General features: G+C 37.1%; 1 protein-coding gene and 1 long non-coding RNA gene across 8 annotated transcripts in view; one reads left to right on the top strand and one right to left on the bottom strand.

Annotated features, from left to right (window-relative positions):
- Positions 1-4,395, bottom strand: part of LOC132669119 (uncharacterized) — a 91,886-nt gene extending 87,491 nt beyond the window's left edge. For 6 of the 7 annotated variants that reach the window (XR_013556283.1, XR_013556280.1, XR_013556282.1 and 3 more), the window contains exons 1-2: positions 4,266-4,394; positions 2,814-2,930 (exon numbers count right to left, since the gene is read on the bottom strand). This is a non-coding gene — a long non-coding RNA (uncharacterized LOC132669119). Of the gene's footprint in view, positions 1-2,813; positions 2,931-4,265 lie in introns of all 7 variants that reach the window. The other variant, XR_013556279.1, reaches the window with a different exon arrangement.
- Positions 4,396-4,486: 91 nt separating this feature from the next.
- AP4E1 (adaptor related protein complex 4 subunit epsilon 1) overlaps positions 4,487-20,897 on the top strand; it is a 59,943-nt gene continuing 43,532 nt past the window's right edge. Inside the window, exons 1-6 of the mRNA XM_078448613.1 lie at positions 4,487-4,727; positions 7,252-7,323; positions 10,120-10,243; positions 14,446-14,519; positions 15,769-15,890; positions 19,544-19,703. Coding sequence (XP_078304739.1) covers positions 4,578-4,727; positions 7,252-7,323; positions 10,120-10,243; positions 14,446-14,519; positions 15,769-15,890; positions 19,544-19,703 — 702 coding nt within the window. The 5' untranslated portion in view covers positions 4,487-4,577. The remainder of the gene's footprint in view (positions 4,728-7,251; positions 7,324-10,119; positions 10,244-14,445; positions 14,520-15,768; positions 15,891-19,543; positions 19,704-20,897) is intronic.

Below are 20,897 nucleotides of genomic sequence, written 5' to 3'. Positions count from 1 at the left end.
TAAATATAATAATTACTTCAGAAATAATTGAGTACCTACCGTGTACTAGGGAGTTTTCAAAATTTTTTATCTTAGGACCTCTTAACATGCTTGAAAGTTGTCAAGGACCTCCAAAAGCTTTTGTTTATATGGGTTATATCTATAGATATTTACTAAATTAAAAGGTAAAACAAAATTTTAAGCTATTAGTTTTAGCAAAAAATGGACCCGTTATATGTTAAAAACATTTTTTTAAGAATGACAAACATCTATATATTCAAAACAACAACAACAACAAAAATTAGTGACAGGAGTGGCACTGTTTCACAATTTTGCAAATCTCTTTACTGTCAGGCTTAACATAAAACAGCTGGATTCTCATGCCGGGTTCTTTATTTAATCTGTTGTTTCAGGGTTTGTATTCATTTCCTGGGGCTGTTCTAATAAATTACCACAAATCCAGTTGCTCAAAACAACAGAAATGTAATTCTTTTACAGTTCTGGAGCCAGAAATTCAACATCAGTTTCACTGGACCGAAATTAAGGTGTGGGCAGGGAAGTGCTCCCTCTGGAGGCTCTAGAGGAAAATTCTCTCCTTGCCTCTGGCAGATGCTGGTGGTTGCTAGCATTCCTTAATTTATGGCTGCTTCTTTCCAATCTCTTCCCCTATCTTTGCTTCAACTGCTCTTTTGTATGTGCTGGAATTATAATCTCCCTGTGCTTCTCTCTGATAAGACATTTGTGAAGGCATTTAGGCCTCACTGGGATAATCCAGGGTAATCTCTTTATCTCAAGATCTTTAACCTAATCATGCCTGCACACGTTTCACTATATAACATTTACCAGTTCTGAGGATTAAGATGTGGATGTATTCTTGGGAGAGACTGTCAGCCTACAACAGGTTGTTATTTTGTTTGATGTTTATGAAGAAAATCTGGTCTCACACAAATATGCGGCTTGGGGAAAAAAGAGTATTAAATTTGTTTTTTAATTTTAATTTTATTTTAGACAGAGTACATGAGAGGGGGAGAGAAACAAAAGGGGGGGGAGAGAGAGAGAGGGAGAGAGAGGGAGAGAGAGAGAGGGAGGGAGGGAGGGAGAGAGAGAGAGAGAGAGAGAGAGAGAGAGAGACTCTCAAGTAGGCTCCACGCTCAGTGTAGAGCCCAACACAGGGCTTGATCCTACAACTCTGGCATTGTGACCTGAGCCGAAATCAAGAGCCAGATGCTCAACCGACTGAGCCACCCACGTGCCCCAAAAGAGAGTTTTTTAATAGCCTTTTCAAATAATTGTGGATATTATTCTTTAGCACAACACCAAAACTCAACAAGAAGTAGTTTCTTAAAGGTTTGTTACAATTGTGGAATTTGAAAACATATCAGTGAACTTTTCTCACTGGGCTACATTAAAATCATTGGGATATATGCACTTTAAATGGGTTCATAATTTTATAACATCACGCATTGATCATTTGGAAGATATTGGTTGAGTTAAACAGATCTTCCAAATCTTAACACATTTAATTATACATGATCAAAAAATAACATTCATTAATATCACCACCAATCTTATCAGAACAGTTCTTGCATATTGGGAAATTAACAAACTCCTGGTACAGAAACACAGTTTTCAAAATTCTAATTTTCAGGTGAAAGCTTGAATTTTATCAGTGGCAAAAAATTCCGTTATTTTCTTTGAACTTACAGACTTGCTGTTCATTTGCAAGAAAACCATTGTTTGTCAGTACGTGAGGAAAAGTGGCTGGTTCAGCTTTCAAGTCAAATAAGTGCGCAAGTGCTTTTCCTTGAGAAACTGTGGCTGTGCATCAGAACTGTTTTATGTGCACTTCTAATTTTGTCACACACAATACACACACACACACACACACACACACACACACACACACACATATTTTAGAGAGAGAGAGAGAGGATGCAAGTGAGTGAGGGGCAGAGAGGGAAGGAGAGAGAGAATTGGGACTCACCCGAGGCTCCTGTTTTTACCCGAAGCGGGGCTGGAGCTCACGAGAAGTGGAGCATGAGCTCACCCAAATGTCACATACAATATTTAAAAGAAATGTACTGAAAGGTTGAGCTTTAATAAAATTAAGAACTCTTACTGCTTCATTTAAGATAGTCTGAGGTAAACTGGCTGCCCCTCGTCCCCCATTGTGAGCATGTGGTGGTGAAGAGGACAATTTGGAGCCTCTGCCTTGATTTGCACCAAGGCGCCAGCAGTTTTGCCCAGTACTATTTTTATACTATTAGTGCAAATATCAGCACAGTTGTTCCAGGATAAACTATGAGATTTTAAAAATGAGTCAATGCTCTATTTTAGCACCACTTCTGTTTGCTGCTAAGCATTCATATAAAAGATCTTCAAGTGTTAGTTGGTGCTGACACTGGATATATACACACAAAGCAGTAAGTCTAGCTACATCTATAATTCTATCATTTTTGCCCATCTGAAAGGCACTGCCGTTCTGCAGATGAGATGTTACCTCAGTCTTGATGTCTGCAGCTCAAGTTCTAATTTGGTGAGCTACTGCATTTTTGGAAAGTAGCTTGGCCATGATTTCTTTGACTGATTTTTCACCTAGCAGGCATTTCCTCAGTAATGTACAGGCTTTCTTAGTTTCTCAGTTACTACATGCACCTTTTCAGCCAATGCAATACGATAATTTAACTTGTAAGATGCGTCAGGGGGTTTTTCATTTCTGGTTTGAAAAGTGGTAACAAAAACTCCTGGGCTTTTAAAGAGCCTACCATGTTTGAAATATTCAATTTTGCCTTTTCTTTTCTTATTTACAGTTTCACCCAGATTCTTCCCTTTACCTGAGTCAGAGAATGCTTTGATATTGATGTCAGTATCATCTTTTTCAGCATCTTTAGATGTGGGAAGGTTGAAAAAGCAAGTCTTCTAATCTCCCTTTTGTAAGCCAATGAGAGAACCTAAAGTAAAAAAAGGGTATAAACAAAATTTTAATTTAGAATATTAAATTTTCAAAGAATAAGTTTTAAATAAAATTTAAACATTTAGAGTATTTTTCAATAAATTAAAAACTATTGCAAAAAAAGTCTCCAAAATGAACTTTTTTTTTTTTTTTTTTTTTTGAGATAGAGAGCAGGGAGGAGGGGCAGAGGGAGAGAATCTTAATTAGGCGCCCCACTCAGAGCAGAGCCTGACATGGGGTTTCAACCCACTACCCTGGGATCATGACCTGAGCCAAAAATCAAGAGTCTGGTGCTCAACCAACTGAGCCACCTAGGTTCCCTGACAAAATAAACTTTTTTTGTGTGTTTCCACATAGGTACAAGGACAATTTAGGGTTTTCAAAAAGCCATTTATAGGACGATTGATGAGGTTACAGAAATTAAGTATAAAGGACGATAGCTTGTAAGAACACACTGGATGCTCTAAGGACAAACTGAGTTAATCTCTGAAAACGCACATATTTATACCCTACACCTTAGAAGATTCTAGAAAACAGAGGAGTACTCAAGCACACATTTCACCAGTCAACAGAGCTTTTAAGTCAACTATCCTCTTAAAAACTTCTCTGTATACTCCCTAGAGGATGAGAGCTAAAACATAAAACAACTTTTAAATAATATTGGGCATATAGTTTGACTTCGTGGATCTCTTGTAAGGGGGTCAGAGACCCTCAGAAGACACCAGAGCACATTTTGAGAACCACCGTACTAGATTGTGCTCTAGGTAGAAACTGGGGTAACGTCAATAGCTAAAATACCCACTCCATGCGGAGATATTTATGTAGTAAGAACCGTGATGAGTTGTCAAATGAAAATGAACGGAAGGTTGTGACAGGGTAGGGCAGGAACACTCATCCTTGTCTGTCCGGCCAGGGGAGGCCGCTCCAGGAGAGAGACCTTCCAGCTGGGACTGCGGAGTCGGACTCGGTCGGAGGCGGGGGTGGCCGCCTGACCACTTGCCCTCCCTGGCTGTCTCCCCACATCCGCGGTGAAGAGGGGTGAAAGGGAAGCGGCAGTGACCGCGAGACCCCGGCGGAAGCAATGCGCAGGACAGTGGCCCGTCATTCGACACCACCAGCACTGTCAGGGCCGGGGCCCGCGCCGTCCCGCCGCTCGGGCTGCGGTGCAGGGAGATGGGCCTACTGCCCGCGGTCCCGCAGAGGGGGAGCGCAGGCCGAATGGGGGAAAGGAATGTGCACCTCCCGACGCGGTCTCGCGCGGCGGGGAGGCAGCTAAAGGGAAAAGGGAGACCTTGCAGGATGAAGCTTGAGGGGGACCAGCCCCAGCGGCTACCTCAAGAGGACCCAGGGGTGAGACCCCGGGGTTGCCATCGAAACCGGACCATCCGGTCCTTCAATTCCTCCCCTGGACGTCACCCTCCTCGCGCAAGTTGGGAGAGCCGCTTCTCCCAGCGGACTGTCGCGCCCTCTGGCGGCCTCAGTCGGGAACGACACTGTACTTGTCCATTCTGGACGCGAATAAAGATTTCTTTTTCAAACAAACAGGAAGTGTCTACGGAGGCCGGGCCGGAGGCTGGGCAGGGGCCGGGCATGAAGCCGGGCGGCAACCAGATCGCGGCTGGTGGCGGCGGCGGCGGCGGCGGCGATGAGCGACATAGTGGAGAAGACGCTGACGGCGCTGCCGGGACTCTTCTTGCAGAACCAGTCGGTTGGCGGGCCAGCGGGAGTCAAGGCGTCCTTCTCCTCGCGGCTGGGCAACCTCGTCCGCGGCATCACCGCGCTAACCTCCAAGCACGTACGTACTTGCCGGGCCGGGAGGTCGGGGGAGCCGGGGGAGGCCCCGGCACTGGGAGGCCCTAGTCGGGCGGGAGCCCTCAGGGCTGGCCCTCCGGCCGGGCTTATGGACTGCTGTGTCAGTCCGTCCCTGCGTCTGTCTAGAAGCGTGGTTTTCCTTCCGGGACTGACAGCGGGGAGGCCGAGTTTCCACAGTGGATCCTCACACTGAGTCATTATTACCTGGAGCAGATCTCTTTAATCTTTGAGACTCCATGTGTTTCCCGAACGTTGAAGTGGAAAAGTACCAATACGTATTTCATAGGTTGTTTCGAGAATTAAATGAGACATCAAGCGAGTGAAAATACCAAGTACGATGGAAGTGTCAACATTATTTACCTTCTACAAAGTTTCTTTACAGGTTCTTTCCTCCAGTTATTTCAACTGCTGGACGTCACACTCCGAAACAGCCCCTGCCATCTGAACCGGTCGTTGAATATTTTTGGGGAGCTTGAGGTTCTTAGATTAGACCTACGGGGTGGGCAGAGAAAAAGCATAATTCTCTCTCAGTGTCAAATTTATTGTCTCAGCCTCAGTTGGGCTTTGAAAATGAGCAGTTATAATAGAAGGTATTAAGTTTCCACAGACTTTTGGTAGTCAAACGGATTGTGTTAGATACGGATTGCAAGTTTCAAGGAATTTATATATTTAAAAAAGATTGTGTATTATGCCGTAATTTGTTCAAAAGATATTTGTGGGAGAGGTTACGTGTTAGACATTGAGGAAAAAGAGTGAAACAGATTTTCTTTTCCCCAAGGAATTGATCATTCATTTGGGGCTTAAGATAAATAGAAATAAGGGGTGCCTGGGTGGCTCAGTTGGTTAAGCATCAGACAGCCTGGAGCCTGCTTGGGATTCTCTCTCTCCCTCTCTCTCTGCCCCTCCCTCACTCTTGCGCACGCTTGTGTGCTTGCACGTGCGTGCTCTATCTCTCTCAAAATAAATTTAAAAAATTTAAAAAAAAGACAAGTATAAGCAATACACAATGACGTATAAGTGTTGGGGGAGAGGAAATGACGAAGACAGAAAGATTTTCTTCAAAGCGCTCTGAGGATTTAAAACATTCTGTTTAAACCGAACTAGATGATACTCTACTGGATGCTGTATTTCTGCTTCACATTCAGAAATCATTATTTATGGACTTATTATTGTTTTAACATGTTGTGTTTTACTAATTTCTGTGAGACTCTGAGTGAAATCTAAAAAAATATTTTTGGTCTTTTAAAAAATATTTTATTTTTTAAAGTTTTTATTTATTTTGAAAGAGAGAGAGCACATGAGTGGGAGAGGGGAGAGAGAGAGAGGGAGAAAGAGAATCCCAAACAGGCTCTGTGCTTTGCACGGAGCCTGACGTGGGGCTCGATTTCATGAACTAACTGAGATCATGACCTGAGGCAAAATCAAGAGTTGGACGCTTAACCAGCTGAGCCACCCAAGCACCCCTATTTTTGGTCTTAAATTGCAGTTTGAAACTGTTCATAAGCACTAAGGGCAAACTGAGTTAATCTCAAGCTTAAGTTAATCTCTTAATGTGGCAGTACTTCACTAGTACTGGGGCTGATACTCAAGTGTGCTAAGGAGATGAAATACAGTGCAGACAGTAGAAATGATCACATTGGTGCATTTATTGTGTGTGTGTGAGAGAGAGATGGGAAGTGAGGGAAAGGATGTGAGGAATAAGGAGAAAAGAATAGGGAAGGATATTTTAGGGGAAAAAAACCGATTTCTGTTTCTGCATTCTTGCCCTATTTCTCGATTCTATGAAGACTGACTTTTATTTACTAAGATTATTTATTTATTTATTTATTTATTTATTTTAAACATATATTTTTTTCTTATTTTAGACAGAGAGTGAGTGAGCAGGGGAAGGGGGTAGAGGGAGAGAGAGAGAATCTTAAGCAGGCTCCAAGCTCAGCATGGAGCCTGACATGGGGCTTGATCCCATGACCCTGAGACCATGACCTGAGCTGCAATCAAGAGTTGGACACTCAACTGACTGAGTCACCCAGGTGCCCCAAGATTTTTAATTTTTAAGTTATCTCTACACTCAGCGTGGGGCTCGAACTCAGAACTCCAAGATCAAGAGTCGCATGCTCCACTGACTGAGCCACCCAGGCACCCCAAGACTTTTTACTTTTAAAGGGAAGGCGTGAGAACCTTATCCTGGGCCAGTACATGAACATTTTCTTTTATTCTTTCTCTCTAACTTTAGTTCAAACCAAACCAAACCAAACTTTTTTTGCTAAACTGTCCTTAAGGAGACAGTAATTAAGTGAAGGAAAGAGAGATGGTGGATTATTCTTTCTAGGAATGATTCCAAGGTTTGGAGAAATGCCTGTAGGCAAATTTTAAGCACATGTAATTGTACTTTAACATAATGTTTATTTTTTATTGCAAGTATTATAAATTATATTTTTCCTTTAAAAAATATTGTTACAGTTTAAAAAGCCAGTTATTCATGCATTTAAATACTTTCACTTTTTCAGGAGGAAGAGAAACTAATCCAGCAGGAACTGAGTAATCTGAAAGCAACTGTTTCTGCTCCTACTACAACACTGGTAAGTTTGCATAGTCGGTACCAGCACATTTTATATTTGAAACCTGGTCCACTGTGGACCCTATCGTGGCATCTCATTGGTAAGTTGCTAAAATGTAATTTATCATAGTCACAATCGGTTATGGGATGGTAGCAAGTCAGACATTAGCTTGAACTTTTTATTATTGACTGTCTGCACCTGAGTAAGACTTGCTTGACGGATGCCAGTTCAATGCCAACATGATGGTAATTACATAAATGTGGCAATACTCATGGACCCCAGTACTGATCTTAATGTGTTAATGTTGTACACTGAGAAAAGGTTACCATATATCATTTAAAGTAATATTTTCAGTCCTTAGTTGGTATATTATAGATCTCTTATTTTACTATTATACATCTTGGAATATAGGTGAACAAAGTAGAAAAATGGCTTTCTTGCTATGAAACAGTATATTGCATGACAGCTAAATCAGATTCCAGTCTTTTTTAAAACTTCAGTTCCATATGCTTTGATTTTTCAAACAGCATTCATTCAGCAGCTAGTAATGAGTAGCCCCTATATTCAGGTCTCTGTCCCTACATAGATTAAGACCTAATAGGTTTTTTTTTGTTTTGTTTTGTTTTCTTTTAATTTTCATGCGGTTTCATATAATGAGATTTTTTCCAGGTAACATTATTCAGCAAATATTTAGTGAGTGCTTTCTGTGTGTAAGTCACTGTGGGAGTATCCTTCTCTTCTAATAAAAATATTGTGGTGATATTTTGCATGAACACATGATCACGTACATGAATAACACTTTAAAGTCTAAGAGAATGTATGTATTTCCTTTTATGATCGTGGTAATATGGGGACAAATGAAACTCAAAGCACATTAATCTGATGTATTTATGTGTGTAAATGTATATATGTGGGTGTATAGATCTTTATGTGTGTATATGTAAGAAGTCATTGTGATTTTTATTCATGATACTTGTTAGTAAACGTTAAGCAGGAACGGTTTCTCTCCTTTTACTTAGTTTGATTTCCATTTTCTGTAATTGGCACACCTGGTATGCACAAAAATAAGATAAATAGGTAGAAGTTAGGGAGCCAGACTTTTGAAGGAAGACTTTATAATAATTATGGCCGTCCAGCTCTGGGCATGTTTTGTAGTCTGTCTCTGAGATGCTCTGTGTAGAGAAATTGTGAAAAAAAAAAAAAAAATTCTTTATTGAGGAATGGATTTTCTTCTCCAAAACTAAGAGAATAATAAGGTATGCAATACAATTTTAATTAAATAGAGCTCATGATGACCTTTGAAAGACTGTGAAATAAAATGTTACAAAACCAGGGATGATACTTATGGATTATATGAACACTTCCGCTCCCAATTGATGTGGAAGCCTTTGAAAGGAACTTACAGTATCTTTTAAGCTTATTTTTTCAGTGTTTAGTAGTCTTAATACACTAATAAATTTGACTTTTATTACTTAAACACAAGTGACCTGAATTAAATCTTATTCTCCAAGGATTTTCCCATGGTTTCTTTTAAAACTCTTCATTAAAAATAAAATAAAATAAAATAAAATAAAATAAAATAAAATAAAATAATAAAGCTCTTCATATTTAAATATATAAATACGATATTCATATATAAAATATGAATGAAATATTGAATATTAATGTCCTTACCTTAAAATATGTTACTGTTTTCTAAGTATTTTGTGATTTAATAACCTTGTAATATACCAACCCTAATAAGATAAATGGGTATTTACCTAATAGGATTTTTAGGTATTAAAATAGTCTGTGAGCTTATTTTGAAACACATTTTATTTCTATTTTTTATTTATGATTAAAATTTGCTATAAATATTGAGAATGCAAAAATTATTATATTATAAAACACATTTATAGAATCTCCTAAAACAGCTTTTTAGCTTGTGTTGTAAATATTGAAAGACCCAGTTAAAAAATTAAATAATTAGAAATGCTATACCATTAATGATACCATACCCTTCAGTTCCTAATTGAGAATTGTTTAGAAAGAATGCCTTTACGGGTGCCTGGGTGACTCAGTCGATTGAGCGGCTGACTTCAGCTCAGGTCATGATCTCATGGTCCATGGGTTCGAGCCCCACATCAGACTCTGCTGACAGCTGGGAATCTGGAGCCTGCTTCGGATTCTGTGTCTCCCTCTCTGTGCTTACCCTGCTTGCTCTCTCTCTCTCTCTCTCTCTCTCTCCCTCCCTCCCTCTCTCAAAAAGTAAACAAACATTAAAAAAAGAAGAAGAAAACAATGCCTATAAAACAAACTGTTGCATATTATGTACAGCAAAATAATTCTGAAAAAAGTTCAGGTGCAATTTGGTTTTCAAATATGAAAATTATTTTCTTTACAAATTATTACCAACTTATGGGAATTTTATGGATGTCTTCATTTGACAAAGTGTATTAAAATGATGTGCTCTGTTCTAGAAGCCAAGTCATATTACTATGGGTGAAATTTTGTCTGAGGACCAGGTGTCTCCCATTGTAGCTAAATTTTTCACAGGTACACCTAGAATTAGAAATAGATACAGTTGATTTATTTTTTGATGTTGCCACTAACAAAATGTTGAAATAATTTTACTAAAATCAGTACTGTTGGTAAGCTAAGTTTTGGAGCAACTTCTATTTATAAAGTTTGACTTCAGGTTATTAATTTATTATATATGTGTATGTTATTTCTTCAGTGCTAGGATTAAAGTATTCCTCTGTGAAATGGTTGCAACATAATGAAAAAAACCCAAAACATTCTATTTGTTTATGCAGTTACTGGATATTTGCTTTTCAGAGAATGATGAAGGAGTGTATGGTGAGACTTATATATTGTGAAATGCTTGGATATGATGCTTCCTTTGGCTACATACATGCGATCAAGTTGGCACAACAAGGAAACCTTTTAGAAAAAAGAGTAGGTATGTATGTGTTTAAGATTTTAATACTAAATGTTCTTAAAGTACCAGCTACTATGTAAAATGAGTAATGGCAGGTATATAGTGTGTTTTTAGAACATTGCCTTGTAATTTCCAAAACTTTAAAAGGGAACACTTCAAAAACTTAAAGCCTATAAGTGAAATCAGTCTTACTGATTCTATCCTGTTTTTGTGATAGATGAGCATCTATACTTGTCAAAGTTCATTAAACTGTACACTTAAAATGGGCGAATTTTCTTCAGTGTAAATTATACCTCCACAAAGCTGATTTTAAAGTCTAACATCATCAGTTTAATGATCAGAAATGTTTCTTTATAGAATAAAAACTGAAATTGACTTGAATAATTTAAAATATCCTGTTCTCAGTTTCACAAATGTTAGCTGTGAGGATTAGAGGTATCTTTTAAAAATGTTTGTCTCCTTAATCAACCTTTAGGGCTCTTAGGAAATATCCTTTAAATCTTTTATTCATGTAGGTTCAGCTGTGTATCAAAATCCAAGAAGGAAGCACTTTAGAGTCATACAGGAGTATAACATGTTCTGTCTTCAAAGGAGTTGATGGTGTCACGTTGTCAAGGACCAGCATTCTTCACAAATATCTGTGCTGTCAGATAATGGGATAGGAAAGGGAGATAGTTTGCTAAAGATTCTGAGACTAGCTGTACCCATTATTCTACTTACTGAAACTCACTTCACTCTTCTAGATTTATTGTATTCTTCCCTCCAAGGGAATGTCCTCTGTTGTCTCTCCCTTCTCATATTCCAAATCAAGTTTTAACTCTTCTTTTATCACTCTGGTGGCTTTTACCATCATCTTTGGGTGGTATCTTTTCATATATTAATGTCTTAGCTCTTGAACTAATTCTAAGATCCCCAAGGACAGGGAAATTTTGAAAACAATAGTCAATATTAGGTGGTTGGTGCTGTAATTTTGTACGATTGTTGCTATATTGTGCTTCTTAGACTGGCATACCATTTTTTTCATTTTCAATTTAATTTTATTATTAAAAATATATAAAGTTCAAAAGTTAAGACCTTATAAAAAGGTATAATCAAACAAGTCTCACTTTTAATTTCTAGTCCCTCTTACCCAGTTTGCTCCTTACTGCCATAAGTAACCATTTTCATTAGTTTGTAATTAATCTTTCCATTGTTTCTTCTTGCAAAACAAGCAAATGCATGGGAACACACTCATCAACTCTCTCTTACACAAATGATAACATGCTGTATAGATTATTATACACCTTGTTTTGACATCTTCATACTCTTACACAGTTGCATAGTTTTCATTGGATGGATGGATAGGCCATCATTTTTTTCAATCAGGTCCCTATTGGTGGACATGTGGGTTATTATTTTTTTTCTCTTGTAAATAATGTTGCAGTGAATAACCTTGTACCTGTGTTATTCATAGTTCCGGAGGCTTATTTTAATAGAGACCTCAGAGTCATTTTTATTGAGATTCATGATCTTAGGGAAATATTTTATTGCCAAGTAGAGGAACTTATTCCTGCAGGTATCAGACATTTTTCATGTGTGCTAGTGAGTATAAGTTTTTTTTAAGATATCATTTAAACCTTCTGTATGTCTTCATTGTGTTATTATTGCCTTTTCAACTCTCCTGAGACTTCTAAGGTTAGCTTTGGTGCTTTCTCTGATGGAGATGCCTTCTTCTTTTTATTTACTTACTATTTTTTAATTTTTTTAATGTTTCTTTTTGAGAGAGAGGGAGAGAGAGAGAGAGAGAGAGAGAGATTGACAGAACGTGAGTGGGGGAGGGGCAGAGAGCGAGGGAGACATAGAATCCAAAGCAGACTCCAGACTCTGAGCTGTCAGCACAGAGCCTGATGCAGGACTCAAACCCACAGACCACGAGATCATGACCTGAGCCGAAGTCAGATGCTTTAGCTGATTGAGCCACCCAGGTGCCCCTATTATTATTTTTTTAAGGTTTGTTTGTTTGTTTATTTATTTTATTTACTTTTAAATTTTATTTTATTTTTTAATTTACATCCAAGTTAGTTAGCATATAGTGCAACAATGGTTTCAGGAGTAGATTCTTTAATGCCCCTTACCCATTTAGCTCATCCCCCCTCCCACAACCCCACCAGTAACCCTCTGTTCGTTCTCCATAAGAGTCTCTTATGTTTTGTCCCCCTCCCTGTTTTTATATTATTTTTGCTTCCCTTCCCTTCTGTTCATCTGTTTTGTATCTTAAAGTCCTCATATGAGTGAAGTCATATGATATTTGTCTTTCTCTGACTAATTTCACTTAGCATAATACCCTCTAGTTCCATCCACGTAGTTGTGAAATGTTTACTTATTTTTGAGGGAAAGAGAAAGGGAGGGGCAGAGAGAGAGGGAGAGAATCCTAAGCAGGCTCCACGCTGTCAGTGCAGAGCCTGACTCTGAGCTCAGACTCACAAACCATGAGAACATGACCTGAGCCAGAATCAAATGTCGGATGCTTAACTGAGAGAACCACTCAGGTGCCCCCACCTTATTATTTTTATATGTTGTTGAATATATAAATTTCAGCACCCATTAAGTTAGGCATTATGTTGGGTGCTTTATCTTATGAGATAGGTGAAAACTGAAGCTCAGAAAGGTTAAGTCACTTGTCCAAGGTCATATAGCTAGTAGATAGTGGAGCCAGAATGTAAACCCCAAGTTTCTATGAATCAAAGCCTGTATTCTTACCCTATATGTCACTCTTTCATATCAAGCATGCTCCATAATCTAGTCATTATTCTTTGCTTTCTGGAACCTTTTCATTTTTTGAGTTCACTGAATATTTTTTTTCCCTGTTTCCTGACTGTCAAAATAGTTAGGATATTCTTTGTAACAGAGTTAAGGTTTCCTTGATATGGTCTTTGAAATTATTCATCTTCTTATACCTTGATATTGGTGACTTGGGTGTGGGTGATACCTTAGCTGATCACGAGTTTTCAGCAATCAGATAAGAAGTTTTTTCTTTAAATGCTTTCTAGGGTTTTCTCCTTTCTTGCCCCTGCTTAGTTGTTTTTTCTCTCTTGCCCTGCTCCTCTGACCTTTAGTGAAGATGTTGCTGTGGGTCATACCCTTTCTTCTTGGTTGTGAGAATAGGTAATTTCTTATAGTTTCCCATGATTCCCAGTAGACACAGACATGATGGGGACAGTTAGCATTAGAATCCCTAATGAAAGAGCCGAAAGAATTGAGAAGAATGAAACACAGTGAGGATAGGTGTCAGGGAATAGGGCCTCAGGATAGACCATGGAGAGACAGGACAGCATAGGGATTAAAACATGAACTAACTCCTGGCTGGGTTTGAGTGCTGGCTTCACCATGTAATAGCTATAGACTGTGGTCATTTACCCTTTTTCGTCCTTATTATTCTTTTTGGGATAATTATACCTACTTCATACAGTTGTGAGGATTGAATGAGGTAAGGCTTGTAATATACTGATCCACAGTAACTGTCTAACAAATGTTCTCAATCTGAAGAGTGACAAGAAAATGACATGGAGTAGCTAGATTCCATATACATGGCATTTGCCATAGTATTAATGTATTTCTTCAACCCTAAGATGTACTTTTTTATGTTTTAATATTATTGAAATAAAAATGCTTATTTAAATCAAGTACATGTATTGTGGTAGATAGTGTTTCTTTCCTCAACAACTGTTATTCCTTCAATAGTGTATCTCCAAATGAGAAAATAGATATTGTGTATGGCTTAATATGTGATTTACACCATACAGGTTGGTATTAGGTAGCTCATTCAATAATAAGAAATAGCCAGTAACTCACTAGTAACTATAGTAACTATTTTTATATAGTTATCTTTGGCTGTAAGATAGAAAATGTAATGTTTTAATTGATTGTGTAGAGATATGCACAGAAGATAGAAGGCATATATTTCTAATGTCATTTATAAGACTTTAAGTTGGTACATATAGCCTCTTTTCCATTTTGGTGACAATCCTGTGAAATACAGAATTCTGAAAGATTTCAAGATAAAGAACATCTGAAATCTTCCTGAAGTTTTTGAACTTCATATTTTCCAATCTGTTTTTATAGTTACCTGTAGTTGTTATCTTTGACACTTAAATTTTGGAATATATTATTGCTTTGTTTAACTTTTCCTGGGAAAAGTCATTTTAGGCAGGTAATAATGAGACTTTTCCCCTCAAATTTTATAGGTTATTTGGCTGTTTCTTTATTTCTACATGAAAGTCATGAGCTGTTGCTTCTCCTTGTGAATACAGTTGTAAAGGTACTGTACTATATGTTGGTTAGTATGAAGTCTTAAGTTAGTCCTGCGGGCTTCTGACATTTCACCTCTATCATATTGAGTTAGATATTTTTGGAAGAAGCCAGGCTTACAGAATGGGCTTAGGAAGATCTTTTAGATCCGTTTCTGAGTTTGTAAAATGAAGTTAATAATAGAACTTAGCCAAGTTGTAAGGGTTAAATGGAACACTATGTTAAAGTAGGAAGTAGTTGCTCCTGCCGCTCGCTCTTATTATTGTTTCATTTAAAAGCAGATCTCCAGGGGCACCTGGGTGGCTCAGTGGATTAAGCATCTGACTCTTGATCTCAACTCAGGTCTTGATCTCAGGATTGTGAGTTGAAGCCCTGTGTTGGGCTCCACACTAGGCGTGGCGCCTAGTTAAAAAAAAAGCAAGACAGCAATCATGCAGCTCTGCAGACCTTTAGTCAGATCCACTTTTCTGACTGTCTTTTTCTTCAGGATCTCTTCTAAAAGGGTATAGATATAAACTGAATAATTGAAGTCTTTCAAATTCTAAAAGTCATTTTTAAGGAGAATAGAGTATAATTGGGTAACTGAAATTTATAGATAATAAAAATACAGTGTAATCCACACAGTGTTTTTTCCTGTTAAACTTTGGATCAAAATTAGTAATGAAGCGTAATCAAACTGTTGAGCTCTTCCATGTTTTTCTGGATGTATGACTCTGTGTATGTGAATGTGTATAGGGTACTTTCTGAATTTTAAGTTACATACTCTTTTAAGGTTACTAGTAGCTTCAATTTTTCAGGATTTTCCAAAATAAATTTATGTTTCCAAAATAAAGCTGTTCGAATGATTTATAAACTTTGTGCATGTAGAAGTATATAAACACACGCATTGTATACAATCTAGAATTACTTCCTTTTAAACATCTACTCAATTAACAAGAAAAAAATTCAAAGATTGGTTTTGTTATTAGTTTAGAAAAGTTTTAAACGCTGTAGTAAAGGAGACTACTATGGGTCAGTGTCAGAACAGAAATACAGTTTCCTTTTGGATCAGTTGCTTTTTGGCTATATGTATCTTAATTGACTCTATTAAGGGAAATGAAACAGTAGGATATTCCTACACAATATGAGGTAAACCTGAATGTACAAATTGATTATAGAGTTAGTAGAAAACCATAAAGTATGTAGGGCCATTGCAGTATTGAACTCAACCTAGTTTCAAAATGTGCACTGAATATTTGTTTGCTCACTGATTATGTCAGGACTTGCAGAGCACTAACCTGGTAGAAGTATGCATGGCACTTACTGTCGTCAGCCAGATATTCCCTCGAGAAATGATTCCAGCTGTTCTCCCATTAATTGAAGATAAACTTCAACATTCTAAGTAAGTAAATTCTTTTTGGGTATGTGTCTATACTATATATTTCAAAATAAAAATTTATACTAAAAAACTTATTGTAACTTTAACTTAATGCTGCCAGGGTAGAGGATAGACTTAGACTGCCTGATACAATGCAGAAATCTCTGATAGCATTGTCCCTTATTTTATGTGGTTTTGAGACAATGTTAGGCAGCTTTCTAAAGTTAAGCCAAGAGGCAGTGAGGTTTGGTGTCAGGAATCTGTGGCTTTCCTCCCAGTTCTACCACTAACCAGTAGTGGTCCTGTTTTTCCTTTGACTATGTGGGATTGGTTGAAACATGTTAGTTTTCACAAAGTTGTTTTGAGGATAAAGTGGAATAATGGAAAAAACTTGGCAGTGAGTGGTTCAAGTGCTGTGAATGCAGGGCTTCAGTGTACGGGGGATGCTTTGATGGCAAAACTGTAACATTCAGATTCTGTTTTATAGCAAAATATATCCAAATAAACCTTAACTTGTAGTATTTTGCTAATCTTACCTTGTAAGATTCCTTAACTCTTTCCTTATCAGCTTGAATTTTTTTTTCCTTCAAAGATTTTATTTTAATTCAAGTTAGTTAACATATAGTGTAGTATTGGTTTCAGAAGTAGAACTCAGTGATTAATCACTTACGTATAACACCTGGTGCTCATCACAAGTGCCCTCCTTAGTACCTGTTACCCATTTAATGCCCAGCACCCTTTAGCCCATCTCCCTACCCACCTTCCTTCCAGCATCCCTCAGTTTGAGCTTGACTTACCTTTTCACTAATTATTTTGTTTTATTGTGTTATTTTGGGTTTTTTTTTTTGTTTGTTTTTGACAAGCCCCTTAACTTTATAACCTTTAGAACTAGGAACAGTTTGCAATCATTTTCTTTTTTCTTTTCTTTTTTCTTTCTTTTCTTTTCTTTTCTTTTCTTTTCTTTTCTTTTGTTTTCTTCTTCTATTTCTTTCTGTTTTTTTTGTATTACAATATTTTAGTTATATTCTTTTTTTTTTAATTAAAATTTTTTTAGTGTTTATTTTTGAGAGGGTGGGGTGGAGCTGAGAGAGAGGGAGACAGAATCCAAAGCAGTCTCTGCACTGTCAGCACAAAGCCGGACATGGGGCTCAAACCCATGAACCGTGAGATCATGACCTGTGCCAAAGTTGGATGCTCAACCAACTGAGCTACCCAGGTACCCCAATATACATACATTCTTAATAAAAATATTTTGTTGCTCATAACAACATTTCTTTATTTTATATGTTTTTTTAAGCTAGTATTTTTAGTGTTCTAAGATTAAAAAATGTTGTCTTATGGTTTGTATTCTTTAAGAAATTTTGGACCATGAAACTTCTGGCTAAAATGATAGCTTTTACTAAGAATTATGGAATAACTTCATAAGTTTTTCATACTTGTTTTAATGCTTTGTTTATGTCAAATCTGTCTTCAGAACAAATGATGGATGTAAACGATTAATTACTGGAAATAAAATACTAGTTTTTCTTAGATAATTACAGGTTGATCTGATGATAGCAGAGCATTATTTTTGTGTAATTTTTCCATACCCACACTGTTTTGTGATAATGGTACTTACTGATCCTTTGTTTGAAATCCTTCTGAGAACTGAATTTTTTCCTTATTGCTTCCCATGTGCTCTAATTTCAAATATTGGTATCTCCTGTCTTCTACCAGTTAGACTTTTTGAAATTCTGCTTCTGTAGTTATGGCCATAACTAACTCCATGCAGAAAAATATGGGTCAGAGCTATAGGTATGCTAGTGAATGTCACAAAGAAGATGTGGCTTGCACTTGACTTTTGAGTTTCACTGTGCCAGACCTAGAGCCCCAATCTAGGTCTCTTGATGTCTTTTGTTAGTACCACCACATAGGGCCAGGCCTAGGGATTCCTGAGCCTGTTAAGTATTTGTATTCTTCTATCTCACCTCATTTACCTACTCTCTCAGAACTGATATTGGTTAACACTCAATAGCAATATATTGAGATATAGTTTACAGTCACCATAGTATTAATACTACTGGCAAATCTGTTGTTAACCTACTTTTTCTTTCCATATCAAAATAATTTTCCATCATGGCATAGTTTGCCTAGGAAAGTAGTGAGTTGCTTGTTAATGGAATTTAGCAGAAGCTGGAGGACATTTTTTAGGAATCTTATAAAAGATACTCTTTTTTTTTTTTTTTTTTTTAAGTTTATTTATTTATTTTGAGAAAGCCAGAGAGAACACAAGTCAGGGAGGGGCAGAGAGAGAGGGAGACAGAGTCCCAAGCAGTCTCTGTATTGTCAGCATGGAGCCTGATGTGGGGCTCAAATTCACAAAACCATATCATGACCTGAGCCAAAACCAAGAGTCGGATGCTTAACCGACTAAGCCACCCAGGCGTCCCATAGGAAGTATTTTTGATTGGAACACAGAAGATTGCATTGAGTAATCTCAGTTTGGAGATTCTGTGATTTTAGGTAACAGAAATATATATTAAGGAACCCTAATAGTAAATACTTTAGTTTTGTGACATTTGCTGCTGTTATGAACACTGCCAGCATAGCCTGCCTGCAAATATATTTAGAAATAGGCGTGAGTGAGAATTAACAAGGAAATGTACTAACTTGGAAATTACATTATGAACATAAGATAGTGACTTGTTATTTTGCTTCTTGTGTGCTAGACATTATCTGTTAAAAATTAAGTGTAAGGGACACCTGGGTGGCTCAGTCGGTTGAGAGCCCGACTTCGGCTCAGGTCATGATCTCACAGTTTGTGGGTTCAAGCCCCGCATAGGGCTCTGTGCTGACAGCTCGGAGCCTGGAGCCTGCTTCGGATTCTGTGTCTACCTCTCTCTCTCTCTGCCCCTCCCCTGCTCATGCTCTGTCTCTCTCTCTCTCTCAAAAATAAATAAACATGAAAAAAATTAAAAAAAAAAATTAAGTGTAAGACTAGCATATACTTTCCTCTTTGTTGTAATGACATTTCTGAAACGTGAGCTGGAAAAGGGGAGGAGTGACATTTTTAATGTGAGTCTTCCTATTGCCCTGGCTCCCTAAAGTATTTCAAGTATGCTTGCCCATGGTACAAAAGAAGAAATCTTTAAAGGTATAATGTTAATGAGATTTTATTAATTTTTAAATAAAATAATAAATATTAATAAAATAATAAAATAAAATAATGTTATAATAAAATATAATAATACATATTAATTTATTGATATCAACATTGATAAATATACTGTATAATATTACTAGCCAGAGTTACTTCTTACAGATTTGAACTGTTGATTCTTTTCCCAATTTCTAGAGAGATGGCTTTCAAAAATGGAATTAGGGAATTAAGGAATTTATTTATCTTTCTTGTTTGTTCTGGTTTCAAAACTAATATGTGCTTGTTACCAAAAATTCTGTACCTAAAGAAATATATAATATGAGCAGTTAAAATCTTTTGAGGTCTTACCTCCGAGAGATAACTACTTTTTATAGTTTGATGGATTGGAATATAGAAATTAACAATAAGTGTGTAATTCTTTCTTTCTTTTTGTTTTAAGGTAATAGCTGATATTGTGAAATCATCTTGTGTACAATATTTTCAAACTAAATGCCTGTGGATTCAGACAGTTTGTTTAGATTTTATTTTTTCTCTTTAGGGAGATTATACGAAGAAAAGCTGTTCTGGCATTATATAAATTCCATCTCATTGCTCCTAATCAAGTACAGCATATCCATATTAAGTTTCGGAAAGCACTTTGTGACAGAGATGTTGGCGTCATGGCTGCTTCTTTGCACATATACTTTAGGATGATTAAGGTAAGTTGGAAATTTCAGGAAGTACTGAGTAATTGCCATTAGAAAAATGTAATTATGGAATAAAAAGAACTCACATTTTTCAGTAAAATTCTTAATGAACATGTCAAGTTTTTATTATTGACTTTTTAATAGTAATTTTTATAAGTTGTTGATAGCATGAGTTGTAGGCACATTACAGAATTAGTCTTTTTTTTAAATGCCTAAGTTTTTTGTGTTACTAAAGATGCATGGAAAAATGGTAGCTATGGAAGGTGATTGAAATTTGCAGATTTGTGGTTTTTAAAAAAAATTTTTTTTAATTAGTTTTCTTTATTTTTGAGAGGCAGAGTGAGACAGAGCATGCGTGAGGGAGGGGCAGAGAGAGAGGAAGACACAGAATTGGAGGCAGGCTCCAGGCTCTGAGCGGTCAGCATAGAGCCCGATGTGGGGCCTGAACTCATGAACCGTGAGATCATGACTTGAGCCGAAGTCGGACGCTCAACCGACTGAACCACCCAGGCGCCCCCAGATTTGTGGTTTTTTAAGCGGTGACTTTTATACGACTTCATAAAATGCATAAGAGCTTATTGAAATGAGGAGAGCTGGTGGAGGGTGTGTAAACTATAGATTATGGTGCTGACTCCTTAAATTGATACTGTGTCAGATGAAGAAGGAAGGTTGAATGGTATGGTAACATTTTCTAAATGGTGATATGAGTTTATACTAATTCAGCCCCAGTGCATTGCCTGAAACCCTTTGTATTCCATGTGAGATATTCCATGATGAGTACTGTAAAACAAAATGGAATATGTCACTGAATTAAATTTACAGTTACAGAACTGAAAGTTGTGTTCATTTTTATTCATTATGCTCCAAAATAGATTTGGTATAAATAGATACTTGATATTAAATCTTGTTTTTCCTCTAATGTTTACTAAACTTTGAAAGAGCTATTATTTCCCTTCCAAAAATGTGTCGTTGATAGTGAAATAAAAATTACGATGAGGAATCTAATGTTTATTCTGAGGAATATGTATTTAAATTCCCCAGTCCAAGAGATTAGTCAGATAGATAATCAAAACACACTCATTCGGAACACAGGTATGTTTAAATACAATAGGGTTAATTAATTTTTAAAAGGCAGATGCACTGATTTTGGGAGGTTTGAGTAGACTTGACTGTGCCCTGTGCTCTTCCACCCAGAACACATTTATT

Source organism: Panthera onca, chromosome B3 (genome assembly GCF_046562875.1).
Source record: "Panthera onca isolate mPanOnc1 chromosome B3, mPanOnc1 haplotype 2, whole genome shotgun sequence".
Lineage (NCBI taxonomy): Eukaryota > Metazoa > Chordata > Mammalia > Carnivora > Felidae > Panthera > Panthera onca.
This window is presented reverse-complemented; position numbering and strand designations above follow the sequence as displayed.